This window comes from Durio zibethinus, chromosome 12 (genome assembly GCF_047325235.1).
Source record: "Durio zibethinus cultivar Kanyao isolate XHJ-2024 chromosome 12, ASM4732523v1, whole genome shotgun sequence".
Classification (NCBI taxonomy): domain Eukaryota; kingdom Viridiplantae; phylum Streptophyta; class Magnoliopsida; order Malvales; family Malvaceae; genus Durio; species Durio zibethinus.
This window is the reverse complement of record NC_143173.1, coordinates 20,880,677-20,905,399: the sequence shown is the minus strand read 5'-3', so window position 1 is coordinate 20,905,399 and position 24,723 is coordinate 20,880,677. Positions and strand designations below refer to the sequence as shown.

Sequence of the window (24,723 nt, the reverse complement as noted above, 5' to 3'; positions counted from 1 at the left end):
ATTAAAAAATGTAAATGTAAATTTTTTGGCTCCAAGTTATTATTTCAAATATATTTTATAAATAATACATTATAATAAAATTTAATTTAAAATATATAAGATATATTATATCATTTTAATAATAAAAGTATAAAATATAAAACCTACTAACAATGAGTTTAACTAGAAAGGTTACTCTGATGGCAGCATGGGCTTGGCCAATAAACAACTCTATACATGCATTTGAAGAAAAACCTTCTTTTGATCCAAACCCAAACACCTGTTTAGGCGTTTAGCTCAATTGACAAAGGCTTTTTAAGCCATCAACAAAGGAACAAACGGATTCTAGGTCAATAATCCATTGGGAGTTCTCGTAGCCATTTTATATGCAGTTGAAGTAGCAATACAAGTAGTTGTTCCATCCGTTCCAAACTCTCCTCTTTTTTGTGTTCTTTTAATAAAAATCAAACAGTTCGATAAATTTATAAGGTTTTAATCAATGGGTCTCAAGCAAGAAGATTTACTTCTCAATAACAGCAGCAAGTGCGTATTTTTTTTTTTCATATTATTTTATGATATATAATTTGATTTTCAGTTCTGTTTAATTTTCCTTTTTTTTTTTTTTTTGTGTAAAACCCATAGTTGGAATGTTGATGAGATGCCCATTGACAAGCAAAAGCTTGCTGCTCCAATAAAATCAGCTGTTGATAAGTTTCAGCTACTCCCTGAGTTTTTAAAGGTAATTTTTGTGAGTGCACACTAGAAATTCGACTTTTCCATGTTCATCCCGTTCAGTTCTAGTTCATGTGGGGCTTTAATCACCATCCTTGAAAGTTTTTGACTATTTGTACTGAAATTCTGAATGCCTGAGAGTCTTTGGTCTCCTTTGGTGTTGGAATTTGATTGACTCTAATTCATTTTGATTTAACTTCTGTTAATAGATTGAATCCTGATTCCTGATATTGTTAGCACATCAAAAGCTTGTTATCAATTTTTTTTGGAACATTAGATCAAAGCTATATTTGTTTAATCATATAATAAACCAGATTTGGTAGGATTGGGAGAAACAGTTTTGGTAATCATACAATCATATAATATATTTGGTCCATCACTTATATGCTCGGGTTTCAAATCCACAATGATGTAACCTAAACTGACCCGAGCATGTAAGTGATGGACTGAATATATTTGTATGTTGCTTAGGAACAATGTCTTCTCTGGTTTTAAGGTAGAAAATCCACCCTAGTACATTCAAAATACCTGTTCTTGGGCCCTACTGATAATGTTGAATCTTCATGGTTGCCACTGATGCAAAATGATACACTGATATCAGACTACTAAACCACGTACGGCTTAGTATATAGTTCTTATCCGAATGTTTATTTTATTGTTAGAGACAATAATTTTTGCTTAGTTCATGACTTTGTTAAAGCTGTTAGGTGTATGGTATTTGTTTTAATAATAAACCCTTGGCTGCATGGTATTTATCTTATGTGAAAGAAGTTTATATTTTTGAACTAAATTATGGTTTTATGATTTTTTTTTCTTTTTATAGGTTAGAGGGTTAGTTAAACAACACCTGGATTCATTTAACTACTTTGTTAATACCGGAATAAAGAAAATTGTTCGTGCCAATGAGCGCATTGCATCCGATGTTGATCCCAGTATTTACCTCAGGTTTGATAACATTTTGTTGGTGATAATTGGTATATAATATGATTTACTAACTTGCAATTGTAGATTCCATTTGATTTTTATTTTCACTACTTGTTATTATATTTATTTATTTTTTTGCTTTCAGATGCAAAAAGTAAAAGAAAGTGTGTTTGATCAAGAGATTTTTTTTTTGAATAATTGAAATTAAAAAATGATTTTTTTTTTTTTTTTGGAATGATGACATGCAATATTTTACTTTTTTTATTTGGAATGGTTACATTTGAATGTGTGTTGTAGTTTAACTATTTGCTTACTTGTAATCAAATATGAGGATTTTGCTTTTTAGTAACTTTTGAGGTAACAGAAGACAGTTAGTAGTAATAATAGCAATAAAATGGAGCTTTAGCTGTTTTATTGTCATGAATTAGTGTGTTTATGTTGTAATTTGTTCCTTGACATTCTGGTTATGACTTATCTGTTTAGGGGGAAATTAAGTTTTCTATGGTATAATTTGGATTTAGAATTTTTTCGGCTCTAGTTGCATCTTAACTTGTCTTGTGATGCAGGTTTAAAGATGTTAGAATCGGTGAGCCCTCCATGACGATCGATGGGATTAGTGAAAAAATAAATCCCCATACATGCCGGTTGTCAGATATGACGTATGTACAAAATTATTTTTCTAAATGCTTTGCAAATTGTCTATGTGCAACTATTTCACATAGGCGTTCTTGGAATTTTTATTTTTTCTGGTGTGATAACAACTAAAATAAATGGAATAGTGAGGATTAGTAGATGTTGTTCTGGTTTGTCTTATTAATAAGCTGTTAATTTTAAGGTATGCTGCACCAATTTTGGTCAACATTGAGTACATTCAAGGGAGTCATGGGCAGAAAACTAGACTGGAAAAGGTACATCAGATACTTCCTTGACGTGTGAATGATGTGGATTGATAGATGCTTCGGATGTAACACAAAATCTGTTCCTGCAGAATGATCTTGTTATTGGAAGAATGCCCATCATGTTAAGGAGTTGTTGCTGTGTGTTATTTGGAAAAGATGAAGCTGAACTTGCGAGGCTTGGTTTGTGTTCCTTAAACTCAGAATAATGGCTTGCTTTTCTGACTTTCTTCTCCTTGTTATATTTATTTTTTTTCATTGTCTGTCATTAGGTGAGTGCCCTCTCGATCCTGGAGGATATTTTATCATTAAAGGAGCAGAGAAGGTAATTCAGACTGTTTTGATTGTCTAAATATATGTTTGCTTTGTTCTCTACTTACCTCACATGTGTGTGAATACACTCATTCGCTATAACATGCTTTTAGTTTGTCAGTAATTGCCATACAGGTTATTCAGTTAATATTCATGATGAGCCAGAAATCTGTAGATAAGTAGGTGGTTAATCGTACAATGAATGGATAAAAATGAATGAAATTAGTGGGATTGTTCTGTTAATTTGTTCTTGTTCTACCTGTTCTGATCTAGCTTTTGGATGGGACCCATCAAAAAATGATCCTGATCTTTTTTGGTTTTAGACTTATAATTGATTGTATTTCTCTGGACATTGTTGTATAGGATATTGTTAGGATCAAATGATGGTATAAATATTGTTGCACTAATATAAAATGTACATATTAATTCCACTTTGGTATTTTTTATCCCTTACTAATTTCTTCTTGTTTGCCTATTTTTTTTTTCAATGATCAAGATAACAACTTTTAAAATATAATAAGAATAATACATGTCAAAATGTGGAATTTTATAATTTGTTTACTTTTAAGTACTTGTTTTGCACACTAGCACTTTTTTGATGTGCGTCACGAGTTTGATTGGTCTGAAATAGAGATATTGACAACTGTATTTGCTTTATTATTCATTTTCAAATTCTTTTCTCATTGGGACTGAATTTTATTTTTCTCTTCTCTTGGTAGTTTCTTATTTTTAGAATGCTTGTTGTTCTCTTTCTTGGTAGTTTCTTGTTATTATAATGTAATGTCATGATTCTGCAAATGTCTTTCAGGTGATTTTAATACAGGAACAACTTTCCAAGAATAGGATAATTATTGATGCAGACAAGAAGGGAAAGTGGGTTGTTCTTCCAATTTTTTACACTTTGCTAATGTTTGATTCTTCCTTGATCCTTGCTCATCTGCTTGATGATTGACTCTTCCAGTCCCTTAGTTCTTTTATCATGTGCATTACTTGAGGATCCTTGGCTCCATATACAATTGTACTAGTAAATGTTTACTGGAAGTGAGTTGTGGAAGAGTATAGGGTGGACGTTAAAGTATTGTTGTTGTTTGTCTAGTTGTTAAAGTCATTATCTAATTTGTCATATATTGAATTGCTTAATAATGGTGTTACAAACTTTCAGAGGGTTCTTAGCAAATAAGCAATTAACATTTTTCTAGCTTATAGTCAATTAGCATTGCTGCTTGTTAGAAAATATGTTTGAAGCTCATGGAAGGATTAAGAAGGAAACAATGATATTGATGCAATGTAATTTTAGCTTGTAAGACTTTATATTGCTTTATGCTTTTGTGTAATACATAACATATTTATGCATTCATTTTGACATATAGGATGATCAAAGTCTTGTTATGGACTTTGGTTTCAATTTGTGACTAGCTTTTTTATTGGCATTTCTACTTGGTTGATACATCTATCTTCTGAAGTTTTAGCTTAGCTGTCACTTTATAGTAATTTCTGTTCTTATCAATTTCCCCACCCCTTTGGATTTGTTCTAATTTCTGTCAGTTCTACTTGAGCCCTCCAGTATAAATGCATCTGTGACAAGCAGTTCAGAGGCAACAAAGAGCAAAACAGTTATTCAGATGGAGAAAGACAAGATATATTTGCTTCTCAATCAATTTGTGAAAAAGGTCTTGTTGCATCTTACTTTCTCTCGTCCTTTGGATTCCTAGATTTTTTTTTTTTTTTGGGAAGAGTTATTAGTGCTACATTTTTGGACTTTCGCTTTTGCTGAGTGTTGTTTTCCTATAGATCCCTATTATGGTGGTCATGAAAGCAATGGGGATGGAGAGTGATCAAGAGGTTGTGCAGATGGTTGGTAGAGATCCTCGTTATGGTGCCCTTCTTTTGCCTTCTATAGAGGTAAGCTATGTGGTTGAGGATGCAAAGCTGATCATGATTGTATTATTTAAAAGAATGGTAAATAATTCCTGAAAAGTCAATTGCATATTCCTGAAAGGAACATAAGAATTTTAAAGATGTATATTTCTTACTAAAGGGATATGACAAAATGTATTGTTTTATTCAGAGGATTTTTATATATTGGTTTATAACAGTTGTATATATTATGGGTGGCGTAGAAATGCAATGTCAAAATTAGATTGATAAAGAAGTAGAAGTTGAGGGAAGGGTGCCTTTGCTTATTAATTTGTAATGTGGATCTATGAATGCATCAATGCAAAAGAGTAAATCATATGAGTGATTTATAGAAATGAGGTAGAGGTATACAGAAAATGACCTAGGTAATAGTCTTGAAAAAGGGATTTAGTTTCTAAACTCCGATGGAGAGCTTTATTTGGATTTTCTGGTGGGATTCTTGAGTTGTCAAGATCTCTCAAGGAAATTGAAAAGTGTCTTGAGTCCACCCTCTACTATAAAAGCCTGCACTAGTTTGTATTGTGCAAATTTTAGATTTCTGAAATGAAATTCAGTTTTCTAGCCTTTCTCCTCTGTGTTCCATAACATTTCCTTGATAATAATTTCTCAATCTTCAGATCTTGTGGCAGGATTCTTGAGTTGTCAAGATTTCTCAAGGAAATTGAAAAGTGTCTCTAGTCCACCCTTTACTATAAAAGCCTGCTCTAGTTTGTATTGTGCAAAATTTAGATTTCTGAAATGAAATTCAGTTTTCTAGCATTTCTCCTGTCTTCCATAACATATCCTTTATAATATTTTCTCAGTCTTCTTCTCCTCTTCCACAAGCACATTCATTAAAACCTGCATTCTTTACATATTCATCGCTTCCTACACAAAGTCGTTTAACGTCTGACACTACATCAGAGCATAATTGTTCTATCAGTTGGCCTCTATTAGTTTCGGCTTTCCTTTAAACCCTGTTCAACTCCCTTCTAGATCAGATTGTTACTTAACTTGATAGTTTCTCTACTACTTCTATGGTCACTGAATATTGTATATAAAAATCCTCATTAACTAATTTCATGATTTAGTAGATTTAATTTTGTAACCCATTTTATGATTTATTTGTTAGGCATCGGCATCATAAAAATGATCTGCATCTGTTATTTCAATTTTGTAACATGGCTGTGCACACGCATGCATGCATGATTAAGATGTTTCTACTCAATGTGTTCTTGACTTTTCTGGAGTTATTCTTGTCTTCACAAAATGGTGTTTTTTTTAATTTATCTTTACTTTCCAGGAATGTTCAGGTGTTGGCATTTATACCCAGGAACAAGCATTAGAGTACCTTGAGACAAAGGTTCAATACTCTTTGTTACTTGTGTAATAAAACTTATGACTTTAGCTTTTTATATCTAGATTTCAATGCACTAAATGGATCCTGAAGGTGATTGTAGATGTTTATGTGTTAATTTTACTTTGATTCTAGTATGCAATTTTTGTTACTTTTATCCAACCTTTTAAAAATGAAAATTCTATGAAGCTGTATCAACTCCATATGCATGTTAAAATAAGATGCCTTCTCTTTAGGTCATTTGTCTGAAGTACAACAGGAAATGCTGTATGGTGTTGAATTTTTACTCTTATGGCCTTTATTCTTTCTAAGGCTCCTTATTTTGTTAGTCACATGGTAATTTATTTTTTAAGGTAAGATAATGGGCCCAGTCAAGTTGCAAAATGTAGCTGGACAAAATTGTTGCTTCTGTTGTCAATACAAGCCTTATTATTACATGCTATGTACATGAGTAATAATTTCTTTAATGCATGAGCACAATATTGTTTATAAATAGTAGTAAAATATAATTTAATTGCATTAAGGGTAGATCAGTTTTTACGATTTAGATAAGAATTAGGTGTTCTAGATAGTACTAAATGAGGAAACACAAATAGTTATTAGGAAGTCTATGACCAATCAAAAACAAATTATAACTTTTAAGAGCCTCTCTCCCCTCAATATTTCATTGTTTTAACTAAAGCAATAAATGATTTAATAAATGAAATCTACGAGTCTTATTTCATAAATAAATGTTCATTGAATATTTGATTGACCTTGAAGATTTGACAATTTGGTCTTTTCTTAGGTTGAGTCTGCTATCTTGCTTACTTTGAAAGCTAGCCTTGAGCTCCAGTAATCTTGTCAAAATTCAGCTTGTTCTGTGCATGTGAGCTCTGCTCAGAGTTTTTATAATTCCAACCTTAATTAACTTAATATGCTAAGAGCCGGAGGGAAGATATTTCCTTGTGCTCCTTTAAAGTTTCTTTGATGGGCTAATTTTCTGACAATTGAAGGCCTGTTTTCATGGAGTCAACTCAGGCACCAGAGATCATCTTAATGTTGTTCTGTTTGGAGGCACATGCATCAGATGATCAGTGATTTTCTGCCAAGTCATCAGATATTTCAAATGCATTGCTGTGGCCAAAGATTCTCTATAGAATAATATGCAAATCAAGATGAGCTGCCTTATACACTAAGAAAAAAAAATCAAGTCTCTTAATTGAATCTGACTAGCCTTATTAGATATGTTAATTGAACCAGAACCAAGCTTGGGCTGATCATTGTGGTTCCATTTGCAGTCCTGATTACAAGGAGTTTCTTAACTCCATGAAGGCTGCCATAGTTGTAGAAGAAAAGCCATTCCTTTTTTCTTTGTGTTAATATTTTTACTCTACTTTCTCTTTGTTTGAAAATCAACTAGTTAATGAGTCACAATTAACTCAAGTGTTTGTACTTGCTCCAATCAATTCATGCTTTGTGCTTGTACATTGTTCAGCAGAATGTTTTTCCCGTCTTTTTTTGTTTTCATACCTTATGAAAGCTATTTCATTGAAGTCAGAGTCTATTTGAAGTGTTGATGCATCATTTAGTTTGCGTTTTCCCTTTTGCCATATATTTATTGTTGTTCCAATGCTTCTGGTTGGTTCAAGTTTTCATGCTGATCATTTCCTTTTGCAGGTGAAAAGAGCTATGTATGCTGCTCCTGCATCTCAGAAGGTTTTTCTTCCTCCTTAGTTGGTCTCTGCATAAATGTCCATGTTTGCATTATTGCACATAGATGTGTTGAGAGCTTTTCATCAATGAAAATGCTATGCTGTAGGCATTGTTTTGCATAAATTAAGTCAACGATTTAGTTAATCTTTATTTATTTATTTATTTTTTTATAGGAAGGGAGAGCTCTGCCTATCCTTCGAGATGTGTTTCTTGCCAATGTTCCAGTAGGTTTTGTTTTAACATTCAAAGATCAATGCCAATATTTGACATTAAAAACTGTTTACATTTAATTTTCTCTTTTGTTTAGGTTCGTTGTAATAATTTTCGTCCAAAATGTTTGTATGTTGCGGTAATGATGAGAAGGATGATGGAGGCAATTTTAAATAAGGATGCAATGGATGACAAGGTAGCTGATTCAACTCAGTATGAATGAAAAATCTTCTTTTTAGTTATTGGCAAATGTGGACGCACCACAAGTGTGAACTGAAAGTTAGCCTTATTATGTAGCTGTATAACTTAAAAAGCACTCAAAGCAAACAGCAACAAGCTGATTTCTTAGATGTCAGTTAGTCTAAAAATATTACTAGAAGGATTTATTGGATTAAATCTAAAGGTTGACTGATAAGTGTATAGTTGACAGAACATGCTTAATATTAAGCACTAGAAGTCCTATCCTATTAAACCTGTGCAATTTGCTTGGAAGTTTACATCCTTAACTTTACCACAACAACTTTTCAAAGTTGCTGCCATGTAATCTTTAATCCCCCCAATCAAAGTACTTTATAACATTTTTCTGTTGTAGCCCAGGTTACCAATAAGCAAAGGGAAAGCCATGTGCCCCTAAGTTAAAGCATTTTATATGAGGGGTGGCATTGCATATTTACTTATGATTTTTATGCCTGGAAATTGGATCATCCTTCAGACTAGCTTAGTGGTATTTATTGTTATATTCCTTTTCCATGTTTATCATTCTGAGGCAAAGCAGGTGTTGTGGTGTGTCATAGATCCTATCTATTCATGAATTCAAGGAGCTTGTGGAATCATGGAAATTGATGAATATGTTACAGTTAGTGGTGTATGTAAACTTACTTGTGCTTGGGTATATAAATGGTTTTCCTTTGTTTTATAGGATTATGTGGGGAACAAGCGTCTGGAGCTATCAGGACAACTAATCTCTCTGCTTTTTGAGGTATTATTTAGAATTATGCATATTCCTGAAAACCTTATATGTCATTGGTATTAGTTCTTAATGTTTTTCCCTGTCCTTGTTGACTTATTAATGTAATAGGATTTATTCAAGACAACCATTAGTGAGGTTAAGAAGTTGATTGATCATGCCCTATCAAAGCCCAGCAGATCTAGTGCTTTGGACCCTTCTCAGGTAAGTGGAAGAAATCAGTATTTTCAAGACAAAGTTCTTTTTCGTATGCCAATTTGATTTTTGATACTCAAGGAATTACTCAGCTTTAAATCTTGTATTTTATCATGTGGCATTTGGCAAACACAATCTATTTTGGAGTGGTGATAGGTGGAGATAGGGATGTGGGGACGGCTTGGATAAGGAGAGTTGGGGATCATGAAGGAGGATTTTTTATGGCAGAAAATGACTCTCTGTTGAGTCACATATTTATAGTCCACTTAGGCTTCTGCAGATTATTTCAAAAACTTTAACATTCTTCAACATGTAACAATGATTGAGTTATGGCCCCAGTGCTAACAATGGTCTGACCAGAGTCAAGACTCGACTGGTTGAAAGTCCAACTAGTCTGACTGTATAATTTGATTGAGTTTTAACTGATTTCAGATTAACAGCATAACGAACACTAATCAACATAAAGTCAAACTAGTTTTAGCTAAACGACAGTGCTTGACTAAAAACGTAAAAGCTGGTTCTACAGATAAACAAATGTATTTAATCTCCATATTCATTATATATTGCATTGATCTTTTTGTTTTTGGTTGAACCTGTTTCTCCAGATTTGCATAGAAAATTTCTCAATACATTGTAACCTATAATTTTCTTTTTTGAAATTGTAGTTTTTGCGTAGTAGAGAGACCATTACTGTTGGACTTGAAAGGACCCTTTCTACTGGTAACTTTGATATCAAGCGGTTCAGAATGCACAGAAAAGGCATGACACAGGTATTTTTCATCCTCTCAATTGGTGTGCATTAATCCATTTTTTTCCTGTATTTTCTTGGTACAGCATAAACTGATGGAAATCTTTCACTGATAGGTGCTTGCGAGGTTATCTTTTATTGGGACTTTGGGCTATATGACTAAAATCTCACCACAGTTTGAGAAGTCTCGGAAAGTAAGTGGACCAAGGGCCTTGCAACCCAGCCAGGTGAGGGTGATTTCTCCGCATTGCTTGCAAAATACTTTATTATGGATTGTTCTTTGGTGGTTTATGTTGGTTTTCGCATAGTCTGTTTCCTTTTTTTTTTTTTCTGTATATTTATTTCAAATTCTTTTTTCTGTTCCTTTTTCTATAGTGGGGAATGCTTTGCCCTTGTGATACTCCTGAAGGTGAAGCTTGTGGATTGGTTAAAAACTTGGCCTTAATGACTCATGTTACAACTGATGAGGATGAGGGTCCATTGATTTCCCTGGTATGTACTTAGTCATTTGAAATTTCTTTGTTAGTGAAGTTGTTGTCATGGTAATGACATCATGATAAAAGTATTTACTGAAGAGATACTTCACTGATGATATCAAACAGTCTTTGGTGCTAAAATATAGAAGTGTGATAATGCAAATCCACTGGGTGACATGATATGAATATATCAATTATTAGGGATATTTTGGTTTGGTTCAGAGTTGTTTCCTCCTCAATTCTAACCGCACTGAGCTCCTGTGTTTCTTCAAATGTGAACTTAGCAACTGGTGAAACCAAATTATTGTCTCTCTCTCTCGTTTGTTACTTTGTTTGTAGTTTCATCACCTTAAGTAATTTTTCTTTTTTGTGATTTAGCAAGAACTTAGCTACTTTTTTTCTTTTTTGTGATGAAGTAATGAAACCTTTTCAAATTGAATCATTAAAACTGTGATTTTCACTCAAGAAAGAATTGACAAGTTAAAAAAATTCAAAGAAATAAGAAAAAAACTAGTTGCCAAATTTGGCTGGATTTTGATCATTGTTTTCCTGATTTCCAGCTTAAAAAGATCAAGGAGGGATTTTATCAGAGAAAAGGAACTAGAATGGTTCAAAAAGAAAGCAAAAAGAGGAAAGAAACTAGAGAGAAAAGCCTGGAATTTCATATCTAAGAAAAAATGGAAAGAGAAGAAAAACCTAGATGATGAGTTGATTGTTGGCAGGGGCTACTCTGATAATACAGGTGCTGGGGAAGGTCAATGAAAATAAAGATAAAAAAAGATGTAATTGAGCTTGGAGAGGATGAAATGTGAGGTCCAAAATAGTATAAAGAATAAAGAATAGATAAATAAAAGGAAGAGAAGTTAGCTTCGAAAGAATGTAGTGGGAATCTAAATAGGATGCAAGTAAAGTTAGTAATAACTGATAAATATGTTTCACAAATTTATTTAATTATTTTAATATTCAGTCATTAGCATCAATTAGAAAATAAATATGATAATACTGTTCATACAAGTTTGATACATTGATATCATGTTGCTATTAAATCTGTCATTTTATTCTATGCTCAGAAAAATTGGTATGATCATCTCTTCATCAGTTAGTTATATAATCTAAAAATTATTTATTTATTTGATTTTATGATTATAATCTATAAAGATATCAATATGCAATAAATTATTTCAATAACATAAAGCCTTATCCTTGGTTAGATATTTCATCCAACACTGCAACTTGCTTGTGATTAATTTTTGAAGCAAAACTTAAAGAAGATTATTATTTTGCATGTCAAGCTGAACTCTTTGATGTGTCATTGACCTAAGTCATACTATATTGTGTAATCATATCATTATTTGCCTATTTTTACATTTTAAATTCATTTAGTGTATTTTTGCTGTAATAGTGCTATTGCTTAGGCGTTGAAGACTTGGAGCTACTATCTGGAGAAGAGCTTCATACACCAAATTCATTCCTGGTTATATTAAATGGGCTCATTCTTGGCAAACATAGAAGGCCACAGGTGCTGTCAGTGTTCGTTTGAAGCCAACATGAATTGATATCTATATATGAAAGTTAACTCAATTCAACTGAACCATACTGTTAAAGTTTTTGTAGAGCATTAGACAAATGGTAATTCTCTTTGGTGTTCGGTTTAAGGCTATACTCCTAAAAAAAGATTGAGAAAGGAAGACTTGTTCAGTAGAAATTTATATATTAATATACAAAAGTCAACACCAGTCAACTAACCTTTAATCTCAATCTAATTGCAGACTGTTATGTATATAATTTTACTTTGGGTGCTTGATTTAAGGCTATGTTCCTTGAAAATTTGTTGAGATAACAAGTCTTTCCTTTCTACTTTTGTAATTGTCAGCCTCTACTTGCATTATATCACCCCTGAGCACTAGTGCATACCTGTGACTCTGTATATGTTCTTTCTAACTTCCCCCCCCCCCCCCCCCGTAGTACTATTGTAAGTTAATAAGGATAAATTCATTTGTTACTGCCTGTTTGATTCAAATTCTGAGATGTTCCTCTGCTCTAGATCTGCCAACCAGCCTCTAGCTTCTGTAAAAGCTGAATATAAGCTTTTAGATCCCCAGACCTTAAAAAGAGCTAAGTGCAAAAAAGCTGATAGAAATATGCAATGAAATTTTTGAAGGAAAAGAAAGAAGTCTTGGTTATTTCAAATATCCTGATAGTGCTTTTCAAAAAGCTTTACTTCAAATTCACTTTTTATAGCTGCTGCAGCTGGTCCAATCCAGTACTTATTCCATCCTTTTTTTTTTTTTTTCTGTATGATAGCATGTCCATTACTATGAACTTATTTTAGCTATGCTGAAATTTGAGCATGTAGTTTTCTAGTTGTCCTCGCTCATTTAAGACAAAATACTTGGTCTTATCATCATTATATTGCATCTCTTTTTCAGGTTGGTAGGTATCCCTTGATGATGTACCACTCTAAAAACTTTTTTCTATTTCGCTTTCCATGACAAAAACAACATTTTCCTTTAGTCTTTGAACAATTAATTTTGTGTTCAGAACATAAGACACTTAGGAACTTCCTGATCATTTTCCAATTCCCAGACATGCATACTTGTGTTTTAAAATTTTTGCCCATGTACAATAATTTTGTTCCGCTAGTCCAATAATATTCTCCCCCCTTTATGTAGCGTTTTGCTCAAGCTATGAGAAAGCTGCGAAGAGCTGGCAAAGTTGGTGAGTTTGTGAGTGTCTTTGTGAATGAGAAGCAGGTAAAATCTTCTTTCACTTTTCTGCTATGCAATTGTCTCTAGTGTGATATTTGTTCTTCAAATTATAAAACTTTTCTTTCATTTTTTTATAATTATGCTGTCCGTAGTCGTAAACACCTTATGCACATTCTAAGTTTAAGATCAATTTGCAAATGTATCTCTGCTTTCCCTTTAATGGCTGGGTTTTTTTGCTTTATATCTACAAGTTAATGACAATTTTAAATATTTTACTGATCCTCAAGATTTAAAAATGTTGATCAGCGCTGTGTTTACATTGCTTCCGATGGAGGCCGAGTTTGTCGACCGTTGGTAATAGCTGACAAGGGAATATCAAGGATCAAAGAACACCATATGAAGGAGTTACTGGTAAGAGTTATATTTCCTATTTTATCCAAAGAGAATAATGTTTTTCCAAAACTAATTCTAACTTTTTGCTCATTTAGGATGGAGTTCGTACTTTTGATGACTTTTTACATGATGGATTGATTGAATATCTTGATGTCAACGAGGAGAACAATGCTCTGGTTTGTTTTCCCTAATGTTTTTATGGTTTGTCATTCTCATGTTACAATTTATGGATAATTACTTTTGAAAACATGATTATCTATTTATAGATTGCTTTGTACGAAAAAGAGGCTACACCTGAAACAACCCATATCGAGATAGAGCCTTTCACGATCTTAGGTGTTTGTGCTGGGCTAATTCCATATCCTCATCATAATCAGTCACCAAGAAATACCTATCAGGTTTTGTACATTATTTTCTGGTATCTTGAACTATGTATATCTGTGAACTGTGTCTTTTGCTCTTATCATCTCTAATTTTTTGTGTATTTGTAGTGTGCAATGGGGAAGCAAGCAATGGGAAATATTGCATATAACCAGGCAAGAAGTATTATTTAGTATTCTGTTTATCTGTATTTGTAGTTTTGAGCAAAGAGTCCTTTATTGCACTGAAAACATGATAAAGTTTCCTTGAATTCAAGAAAATTTTTTTTAAGGTTTCATTAGTCTAAAACAAGCATTCTCTATTTTCTGTAAGTTCTGCTTAATCTAAAATGATTAAATAATTTGATCTCATAGTCTGCAAGGTATAGGCTTACATATACAGATATAAAATACGAACATAACTTTGTTTTCTGAGAAATTTCTCTCATAAACTTGAGATAAGATTTTGCCTTATGTATTTGATGAACTGAGTTGTTGAAAGTAATGATTACTTGCCAAATGCTCTCCTCACATGTTTTGTTTTTGTTTGTTGACTTGTATCCTTTTAAATATCATTAAAAATTTAATTCTGAGACATGTCTCCCTGCTAGATTTTATGAGTTTTTGGTTTAATTTCATATGTTTGAGTTTAGCTTGAAAACTTTTGTTCATATATTTCTTTCAAATTGTTTTTCTTGCTGAGGTGGTCCTTTTATGTTGTAGTTGTGCCGGATGGACACATTACTTTATCTATTGGTGTATCCTCAGCGGCCTTTATTGACAACAAGGACAATTGAACTGGTCAGTAGTCTGTATATTTTGGAGCATAACACATCTTTTTGTCCTGTAAATTGACTGCTATGCTTTCAGGTTGGATATGATAAGCTTGGAGCTGGTCAGAATGCAACTGTTGCTGTTATGAGTTACAGTGGTTATGACATAGAGGATGCAATTGTCATGAACAAGTCTTCTCTAGACCGTGGTTTTGGTCGTTGTATTGTGATGAAACGGTATACAACTTTTTATCCTTATGATGGCATTTATTATTATTCTGATTGGACCTTCTTCCCTGCATGGCTTGGGCAATTGTCTAATCACATGTTGTTATCTCTATTGGATAGGTATTCTGCCGTTAATCAAAAATACGAAACTGGTGCATCCGACAGAATACTTAGGCCACAGAGAACGGGCCCTGGTTCAGAAAGGATGCAGGTAATGCATTTACGTACCTTCCCCCAATTGCATGGGTGGATTGCATTGTTACATCAAGCATTTTTAAGTGTGTTCACACAATTGTTTGTTTGATGACATTATATCTTTTGTTTATTAGTTGTCATTGTTGTGATATTATTATATTTTTTTGTAACTTATGTCCTCTTCCAATATCAAGCTGTAGTAGTCTAGGATTCTGTTGGTGGTGATCTTCCTCCTTCACATAGTGGATGGCAACTAGTTTAAGAAGGCGACTTTAATCATTTCATTTTCCAAATTTGCCTTTCAGAAGATGGCATTTGAAAATATATACTCTTTGAGTCCTTTCATTAAAATGGATAGCTTTGGAAATAGAACCCTCTTAACATTTTTTATTTTCTTAATGAAGGGTTTATTAATAGTTGACAGAGGAAGTAAGATGTTTTCTACAGTTGTACAAATACAAAACATAACTTTGGACTATATCCCACCTCCACTCACAAAACAACTAGAACTGTGCGTGATCTGGTTTACATTAACATACATTATAGAGTCATAGAATAGACTTATCTTATCGCCAGTCAAAGAATTGCCTTGCCGTAATTGTATTCTATTTGAGCAAACTAAAAGCTTCAACTTAAAAGCATCAACGGTGATGTGAGTTAGTGCATTGAATTAGCACATTTCTCTCCTCATGACGAGTAGAAATTTTAAGAGAATGAGCAATGATAGAAAGAAAGATTGTAATCAATATTTTATATTATTTTTGAGGCTTATCTTGAAGGAAAATTATTTTTCTTTATATTTGTTATCTTCATATAGGTCTAATTTTAGAGGGCATTTGCAGTGAGTTTATTTTATTTTGGGCAATACACAGTATAGTTTAAGGAGTTAATGTGTTGATAATAATATTTTGATGAATAAAATAATTCGAAAGCTTGTTTTTCTCCATTTATACCCTAGTTTCTGTTAACTTTCCAAAACGTTGGTCTAAGGATTGTCTTTCTTTTTCCTTTTGTGGATCTCTTTTCGATTTTGAAGGTTTGAGCAACTATATGCAATATCAGTTCAACATCAGGGTAAGAAGTTAGTTTTTCCAATTTTTAGAAAGAAAAAAAGGGGTGGTGGCATTGCAAGTAGGGTTTCCAAGTTTATAATTTTTAGTTTTTTACCCTTAATAATTTAAATTAATAATGTTTTCAAATTGGTATATATCAGCAATAAAATGCAAACCCTTCAGTTAACTCTTCTCTCTGTCTCTCACTCCTATACTCTCTTCTCCTTTAACCTTCCATACATTATGTTATAGTTTGCTTGTTTGCTACCCAAAAGGGATTATCCTTTTCCTTTTGGTGTGAACATCATATGCTTTAATGGTGAATCAAGAATAAATTGTCTCTTTATATGTATGTGTATCTTTAACTGGTTTTTAAGTTAGAAGATATTATATTACCTCACATCATTATAGGCTTTGAAGATTGGGAGTGAATAATGAAATGTAGAATGATGCAATTAAAAAAAAATGCCATATGCTTGATTCTTTAAAGGTATGTATGCAGTCTTCAAACTAGAATAATGAACCTTTAGAAGGATGGAGCCATTCAAATTATCCAAATTATTTTAAGGCATCCAACGTAAAACCAATTAGTAATAGGTGGAGAGACCTATCTTATATTTAAGGAGTAAGAATTTCTCAAACTTAATCAATATGAGGTTTATTTTTATCATCACATAATGTTCATCCACACATATGGGGACGTAGGAACTATCATGTGGCATATACAGATATACTTCATGTGTAGGTTAATGGGTCTATTTTGTTGCATGGACTTCACATATAAGCCTAAAAGGTCTATTTAGTAGGGCCAACAAGTAGAGCTTGCTCTGATATTGTGCTAAGTATACAACCTAAAGCTACTTGACAGTGGATTGAGAGACCTTGATTCTACTTAAAGATCCAGAATACCTGTCATTCAATCAATTTTGGATTTGTTTTATTACCACTTAGTGGTCCACCTCGTGTAGGAAAATAGCCCTATCATGTGGCGTGTACATGTATAGAGATAATCATTTTATCATGTGGCATGGATTTCAAGCCTATTATGAAGGGGGCAACAAATGGAGGCAAAACTTGCTTTGAAATTATGTCAGGTATTATTATAAAGTCTCCAATTTAAAACCAACTGGTAATAGGTGGAGTGATCTCTCTTCACTTATGAACCCAAGTTACCTTAACTTTAATTATGTGAGATTTATTTTTATTATCACTTGACAAAGGTGAACTGGTTGTTAAAAAAAATAAAATAAAATAGAACAAAGGTGAACTGTTCAGCGAAGACAGTTCCTACATTTGATTCTTTACTAGCTCATGACATCTAAAAGAAAATGCCATGGAAGTAATGATTTTATTGCTCTATTGGTAACTAGTGGATATTAGACTCGTCTTGTGTTTTATTGTTAATGCGGTGCCCTTTTAGACATGAGTTGTCAGAAAACACTTTATGTTGGAAATGGGCATTGTTTGATGCATATCCAAAGAGAGGTAAAGCAATATTAACGGTTCAATTGGTTTTAGTTTCTTATGGTGAAAATGAACTAGCCACCTCATAACGTTTTCCTAAAGCCCCTTCTTTCTGCACTTCCAATGGATCGCTACATTTAGGGCAAATTAAACTTTTTTGTTTTATGCTTCACTTCAGTCTCCCAAAGTAATGGGTAATCTGGAAATGTAGCTCATTATTGTAATTTTTTAGAAGTTAACCATGCTAACTTTCTATGCACGAGCACTGTTTCTAATTTTATTGGATTATTTTGTGATTTCCATCAAATTTCAATTGTGAAGTTCTTTGTGTAGATATTGGATGATGATGGAATTGCTGCTCCTGGGGAGATTATTAGACCAAATGATGTCTACCTTAACAAGGAGTCTTCTATTCATACAAGAGGGACTCGTGTATCTTCAGAATCTCTACCAGATAGGTAAGCTATTCATTTTGCTTTCTGGAAAATTCTTTTGTTGGTCTTTTATTGCTTTGAAATGTTCGTCATCAATTTCCAATGTGCAGTGCATATAGACCTGCAAGGCAAACATACAAAGGTCCTGAAGGAGAGTCTTGTGTGGTGGATAGAGTTGCTCTTAGCTCTGATAGGAACAGCAATCTATCGATCAAATTTTTAATACGGCACACACGTCGACCTGAGGTAGGCAATATTGATTTGGTTTCATTTCTAAGTCATATTTTTCTTCCTCAGAAAAGCAAAGCTGACCTTGTTTTCATTTTGTTTCTCTTTTAATACTTATTCACTCAGGTTGGTGACAAATTTAGTAGCAGACATGGCCAGAAAGGTGTCTGTGGCACTATTATTCAGCAGGAAGATTTCCCATTTTCAGAGCGTGGCATTTGTCCTGATTTAATTATGAATCCTCATGGTTTTCCAAGGTAAGATCATTTCTTAGTTACATTATTTTATGATTGGAATGATTATAATCTAAGCAATCACCCTACAACCTTTCTCTATATCCTATTGCCTGTATAAGACACTTCTTAGATTTTGAGATACACTTGAGAAAGTGTTCACTTGTTACCGTTTCTTTCCTGTTACTTTTTTTCCTCTTTCTTTGAGATAATATGTAATGCTTTAACAACTAATTACAACATGGGTCGATTTAAGCATGAACCCTTTCCTGACCCCATGCCTGCCCAAAAGATAAACAAAAAGAGCTAGTCAGCCACTTCCTTTACCATCCATCTAGAGAACTACAAGTCCATTTAAGACGCATAAACAGCCAAAATGCATGACGGCATTTTTGCTTTTTGGAGGAGCTTCTTTGTACACATAAAAGGAATGTTGTTCCTGCTACAAACAAAGAAATATTTATAGAGCTTGGTAACTCTAATGTAGGTTAACAAATCCAAGACAAAATGCATAAGAATTCTGCATAACTAGTCCTTCAAACCACCTGCAAGTGTAAAAGGGGTTGACTGGGTGAACTAATAGCTCATATCTTGAGTTGCACGTCTAATTACATTTTTTTTTTTACCTAGGATTTTAGTTGCTAGTGTTTCTATATGAAGGCAAAACAGTTCGGTATGCCTTTCCCTTTTTTCCCTCAGTTTTTTAATTGTGAGTAAAGAAGTATATATTGCTTAAAGAAATGCAAAAGTCATATGGAACATAATGGAAAGCCTGCCTGAACTTTATTCTTATTGAAGCTAGTTATAGCAATCTCATCCTTTTTTTTTCTTTTTCTGAAGCCAATGTGTAATTGAACTATCAACATTATGGAGACTGAATTCAGTAATATTAGTTCTCCCTGGAACTTGACCTAGTGTCTTTAATTCTCAGCTTCTCTTTTGGTTTCCTGAAGTAGATAAGTGTCTCTCAAATGGGTGAAGTATTTTAACAATAATTGATAAATGTAAATTAGGAATTTAGTGTTTTAATAGTTGGAGAATTGATTTTTCCTTTATGCTTCTAAATGGGATGAGAAGTACTTGGTTTTGGGTCTTGCAAAATGAGATTACGGTATATGCTTATGAATGGGAAGGGAGAAGTCTCTAATAAGAGAGCCATTTTGGAGTGGAGTGTGTAGAATTAGGTGTTTGACTTTTTGGAGGCATCAAAGGAGTATTTATCGAATATGGCTTAATTGAGGTGGTTGTTGGTTGATTGTATGATTTGCTTTTCTGATTCAAGTTTTGTTGTACTGCTCTTCGTTTCTTGAACTATTCTTGGAGACCACTGTGACATATTTATGCATAACTACAATGAAGGAGGGTAAATGTTTTAACATGTATTTTATGATTTTTGAAAGTGCATTTGTTTCTCTAAACCTGTCTGTGTGGTGTTCCATTGGAAGTGAAAATGCTGCCAATGCACATATGGTTCTTGTTCAAAATGTTATGGAACTGATTTTTCTTTATGATATTCAGTTGCTAGCATTGCACGCTTTCAACTTGTTGATTGATGCATATTGATAGTCTTTTGTTATTGTTAGTCGAATGACTGTAGGTAAGATGATAGAGCTTCTAGGAGGCAAAGCTGGAGTTTCATGTGGTAGATTCCATTATGGTAGTGCCTTTGGGGAGCCTAGTGGTCACGCAGATAGAGTTGAAGCTATAAGGTTACTTACTGCTCTCCTTCCCCTCCTCTCCCCCCCCTCCCCCGAGCGCCTCTCCCCAATAGTAGTTTTTTGTCATTCCAAGCACAGGGAGTTTACCATATAATCTCCATCTTTGTGACAGTGAAACACTCGTCAAGCATGGTTTTAGCTACAACGGGAAGGACTTCATTTATTCAGGTTTTGCTGCTTATGCTCTATCCTTCTCCCTCTCTCCCCTTTCTTGGAAGTTGGAGCCTCCTTCAGGTGGCAAGATTACTAGAGTTACATTTCCTATTTCGAATAATGCATCTTGAATTTTGTATACTTTGATAATGAAAAGAACTAGAGTTTCTAACTCAATTTTTTAAGACGTCATAAATGTATTGAATGCTTTGCAAGAGAACAAATATTAAGATGCTATTCCTATTGACACCCATCTCTGGTGATGTGGATTCTTCTGTTTCAGTATTCATTGACAAACCTACTGACAACAAGTTATAGTATGAGGGAACAATATCAATATGATTGTTTTATGATTGCATACTGATATTGATACATGTATGATTCTAGATGATGTACACAGAAGAATAAAACAGAATTAAGAATAGGAGTAACCTAAGATTAGGGAGGGGGCCTTTAGAATTACAATTAATCTATTTCCTAAAACCATGCCTTTAACCTGCAAAGAAGGTGAAATTCCCTTGCAACTATTATGCACAGGATTAGAGCTAGAACAGTGATTGCTTTTCTTATGTTTTCTCTAGTATCAGTAAGATACTCTGCATTCAATATCACTGTATAGATGTGTATTTTAGGTTCTCGATTTGAACTTTTTATAGTCACTGAAATGTACTTTCAAACTTTAGTAGAATCCACCATGACCAATTCCTTAGGATTTTTGTCACTAGAATTGAGAGCATGTGAGTAATGTCATAATCAGTTGGAAAGCAGAATAAACTGCAACTTCTACCATTATTCTCTATCACTTCTTGTTGCATCTTCCCCGATTGACCAGTGACCTTGGATAATTCATTGAGATGCTATAAACTTATTATTTCTCTGTTCTACATATTCATTATTCTGACATGGGTTGTTGAAATGATAGCACCTGATATCTGTAAATTTTCTTCAGGTATCACAGGTTGTCCACTACAAGCATATATTTTTATGGGACCAATTTACTACCAGAAGTTAAAGCATATGGTTAGATTTTGTTTCGTTACACTATTTTACATCTTTGTTGATCCTTTAACTTGATTCACAACCAGAATTTGTTTTGGTTATTTTATTTTGGACTTTCTTTCGGTACAATACTGAATGTTGGATTGTGGGTTACTTATGGTTGTGATCATGACAACCTGCTTCAATTCTTGTGCTCCCCTGCTCCTAAACATAATAATGCATATTGCAAAGAACTTGGTTATCATTTGTAGTTAAGCATAACTCTTTTTGTGACATACCATGTACTCCATCTATGGCCGGACTCTATCCATGGAACAGCTGACATTCCTTCCCTGCTTCTATCCTCTTATTCTCCCCTGCATGTTTTCTTTGAATAAAGAAGTAGAGCCAAATACCAAGTCCTAGGTACCGAATTGTTCTGAATCTCCAATCAGAAAAGAAAAACGATTTAAATTTTTATTTATAAAAAATTTTTACCTTTTCATTAATTTCTGAAGAACAGCCTTTATATATTGCTACATACTCTGCCTACGAGAGGACTGAAGCCATGGAACAACTAAAATTTCTCCTTCATTTACTTCATCCTCTTCTCCCTGTTTAAGCATAAAAGGAAGTAAGCTGAATACCAATTTATACCAAGTTAAATGGTACTGTTTGAGTACCGTTTTAAATAGCTGTCCATCCTCTTGTTCCTTTTAAAGCAGCTATCATATATCCATTCTTCAAAGATGGCCTGCTCACTTTCGTTCATATCACATTTCCCCATGCATTCTTCTATTGAACCTCTATGCTAGGCAGGTGAGATGCCTTGATCTCAATAGGCCCTCAACCAGAAGATTTTTTTTTTATCCCACTGTATTACTTGGACTTTTTATTGTAATATTAAGGTGCAACAGACATGCATTTTATGTTTGTTTAGCTTACCTGATGGCTGTCTAATATTTACATATTTGCCTTTCTAATTACTTTATGACCATTAGGTCCTTGATAAAATGCATGCCAGAGGTAATGGGCCTCGAGTTATGCTAACTAGACAGCCTACGGAAGGGAGAGCTCGAAATGGAGGTTGTTATTTTTTACAGTTAGATTAACTTGCTCTGTTTTGATTTTACCTCCAGAAGTATTGTTTGCTCTAGTAAGTGTGTGTGTGTGTGTGTGTTTGTTTGTTTTCTCCCCAGGGTTACGAGTAGGAGAAATGGAACGTGATTGTCTAATAGCTTATGGCGCTAGCATGTTGATTTTTGAGCGCCTGATGATTTCCAGTGATCCTTTCGAAGTTCAGGTATTTGACCATGCTTTTGGTGGTTGCGAATTAACCTATCAAATTCTATGTGCATGTGCTGTTATTGATTTGTTTAGAATTCTTAATCATTGGAATGTACAACAATGCTTTGTTGTACTGCTTAAGAAATAGAAGCAAAAATAATGCTCAGATGCTTGTGTATTGTAATTTTTTCTGCATTTCAATATATGTTGTTCTGTTTGAAAATTTCACTTAAGCAAATAAATCCTGCATCAAGCTTACTTCCAGTCAATAAAGTGTACCTGCATGACCGCACAATCTTCAAATTAATCATTGCTATAAAAAGTAAAGATTTGGCCTTCTTGCTGATTGAATTTCACCTGGTCTCTTACAACCACAGGTTGCAAAATTTGCTTCCGTTTTTGCAGTTGGGAAACCTGGAGCAAAATTCTCATTGAAGTTGCTCATATTAAACATTGTAGTTCGGTTTAGGAATAGCAGTTATTTTCATGTTTCTTAATGTTGAATCAGTCATCACCTGTGAATACCATTTATCCATATTTTTCTGGTAGTGGAGTAGTGTGTTTCTTTCATTTTATACTTTGTACTGCTGGGATTGTTGATTCTAATCAGCTTAAATCTTATAATAAGCATCTTTTGGCGCAGGTTTGCAGAAAATGTGGCTTGTTAGGATACTATAGCCACAAGCTGAAAACTGGGATTTGTTCTTCATGTAAAAATGGAGATAATGTTTCTACTATGAAACTGCCATACGCATGCAAGCTTTTAATCCAGGTAGGCTCGGCAAACATTGTTGTTATACAAATGAGCTGTTTGAAATTATCATGTGAGTAACTGATGCACAACATTGTACAAGGACCTTTTTAACTCAAAAATCCAGTTTGCTTGAACATGATGCTTGTTGAATTTTGATTTCTAAATTAAGGTTGTAACTAGTTCTCTGGTGGGGTTTGTTTATTGAGTGTCATCGTTCTTAGACCTTTTATTGATGTATAAGGGTTTAGCATGGGACTTGTTTTCACACTCCTAGTGAGCACCATGCAGTCAAAAGGCATGCATTTCACTACTTTTGCTTCAGGTAAATGGGCAGACGGATCATTAATTTTCCCAACCATTCCCTTTTCCTTCTACAAAGTAGAAGTAACACTGTTGAACCTCAGTCATTGGCCTCCCAATAAAACCTCAGTCATTGTCTACATTATTCTATGTTCTAGAACCATCTAATACAACAGGCATCAGATTCAAGTCCTCAGCCAAAGAGTGGGATGGAATAGAAATGCTAAATGACTTGTGTTCTTAAGCTTTCTGCTCTAAATATGTAAGAAATGGAAAAAACTGGAAAAGCAAGTTATTATTTGTTTCCGTTGTCATGTGTCGAAAAGAACCCTCTTTGTTTCTGTGGAGTTTGAAATTGCAGGATCATTGAATGCCTTATTTTCCTAGTCTTTTTGCACGTGTATGCATAGGGTTATTCCTGTTTTCTTATTTATTCATCTCAATGATTTTAGTCCTTTGTTTTGCCTCATGCCCTCTTGTTAACATTCCTACCATTTTCAGGAACTCCAGTCAATGAATATTGTTCCGCGTTTGAAACTAGCAGAGGCTTGATCTGATGGAATTTCCCTAATATCTAGATTTGGCAGCTATGCAGTAATTCAAAAACAAATGGTTGGAATGTTCCGGTAGGCAGACCATTGTTTCAGGGTAAGATTGCAGCTGCTCATTTATATGCAGAGAATGACTCCCTTAATTTTGTACAACTGGCGTGTTGCTCCGAAGATATGTTTTCGTGAATGTCGGCGAGTTCAGTCGGATCTATTGACATTTTTGTATTACCTATCGCTTAAGTAGAAGGGTTATTGCAATTAGGGATTTTGTCAAAGATCATCTGTTCAACGCTTAAAGCCATGCCAGTAGTTGGGCAGTTTATAGGGCATTATTTAAAAATGTATTGTTATAATTTTATTAACTTAAAGAGGTTTTTACATATTCTGGATTGTTATTGTATGCTGTCTGATCAGCAAGCTGTGAATTTTGATAGATCTGGAATTTTCTTCAGTGAGAATTATGATCTTGAAGTGAGGGCTCAGGTTCAAGATATCTGTGAAGTTAGTATGTTGAAAGAGACTGAAAAA

The 24,723-nt window shown here is 33.7% G+C and overlaps 1 protein-coding gene across 4 annotated transcripts; it reads left to right on the top strand.

The window, feature by feature from the left end:
• Positions 1–326: 326 nt before the first annotated feature.
• NRPC2 (nuclear RNA polymerase C2) lies at positions 327–24,670 on the top strand. Of its 4 annotated transcripts, none has more exons than XM_022892128.2 (38): positions 327–522; positions 622–718; positions 1,535–1,656; positions 2,202–2,294; positions 2,471–2,543; positions 2,624–2,714; positions 2,804–2,856; positions 3,652–3,716; positions 4,408–4,513; positions 4,635–4,745; positions 6,043–6,102; positions 7,756–7,794; positions 7,965–8,015; positions 8,099–8,197; positions 8,921–8,980; positions 9,080–9,172; positions 9,829–9,933; positions 10,028–10,138; positions 10,287–10,403; positions 11,790–11,906; positions 13,060–13,140; positions 13,402–13,506; positions 13,584–13,664; positions 13,755–13,886; positions 13,980–14,024; positions 14,571–14,648; positions 14,718–14,857; positions 14,969–15,059; positions 17,893–18,017; positions 18,104–18,239; positions 18,348–18,478; positions 20,038–20,163; positions 20,285–20,340; positions 21,275–21,345; positions 22,305–22,389; positions 22,503–22,606; positions 23,234–23,362; positions 24,146–24,670. In XM_022892128.2, exons 1-38 carry the CDS (start codon positions 479–481, stop codon positions 24,194–24,196), a joined length of 3,474 nt encoding a protein of 1,157 aa, XP_022747863.2. In that variant the 5' UTR covers positions 327–478; the 3' UTR covers positions 24,197–24,670. The 4 variants fall into 4 exon arrangements, 3 of the variants coding, with proteins under 3 accessions (XP_022747863.2, XP_022747867.2, XP_089597308.1); XM_022892132.2 differs by having other exon boundaries at positions 4,389–4,513; XR_016326094.1 differs by lacking the exon at positions 21,275–21,345.
• Positions 24,671–24,723: the final 53 nt, after the last annotated feature.

Coding starts and splice junctions, on each gene's coding strand:
- NRPC2 (XM_022892128.2), top strand. CDS start 479: ATGGGTCTCAAGCAAGAAGATTTACTTCTCAATAACAGCAGCAA. Junction 13,507..13,583: donor ACCATATGAAGGAGTTACTG/GTAAGAGTTATA, acceptor TTGCTCATTTAG/GATGGAGTTCGTACTTTTGA. Junction 13,665..13,754: donor ACGAGGAGAACAATGCTCTG/GTTTGTTTTCCC, acceptor ATCTATTTATAG/ATTGCTTTGTACGAAAAAGA.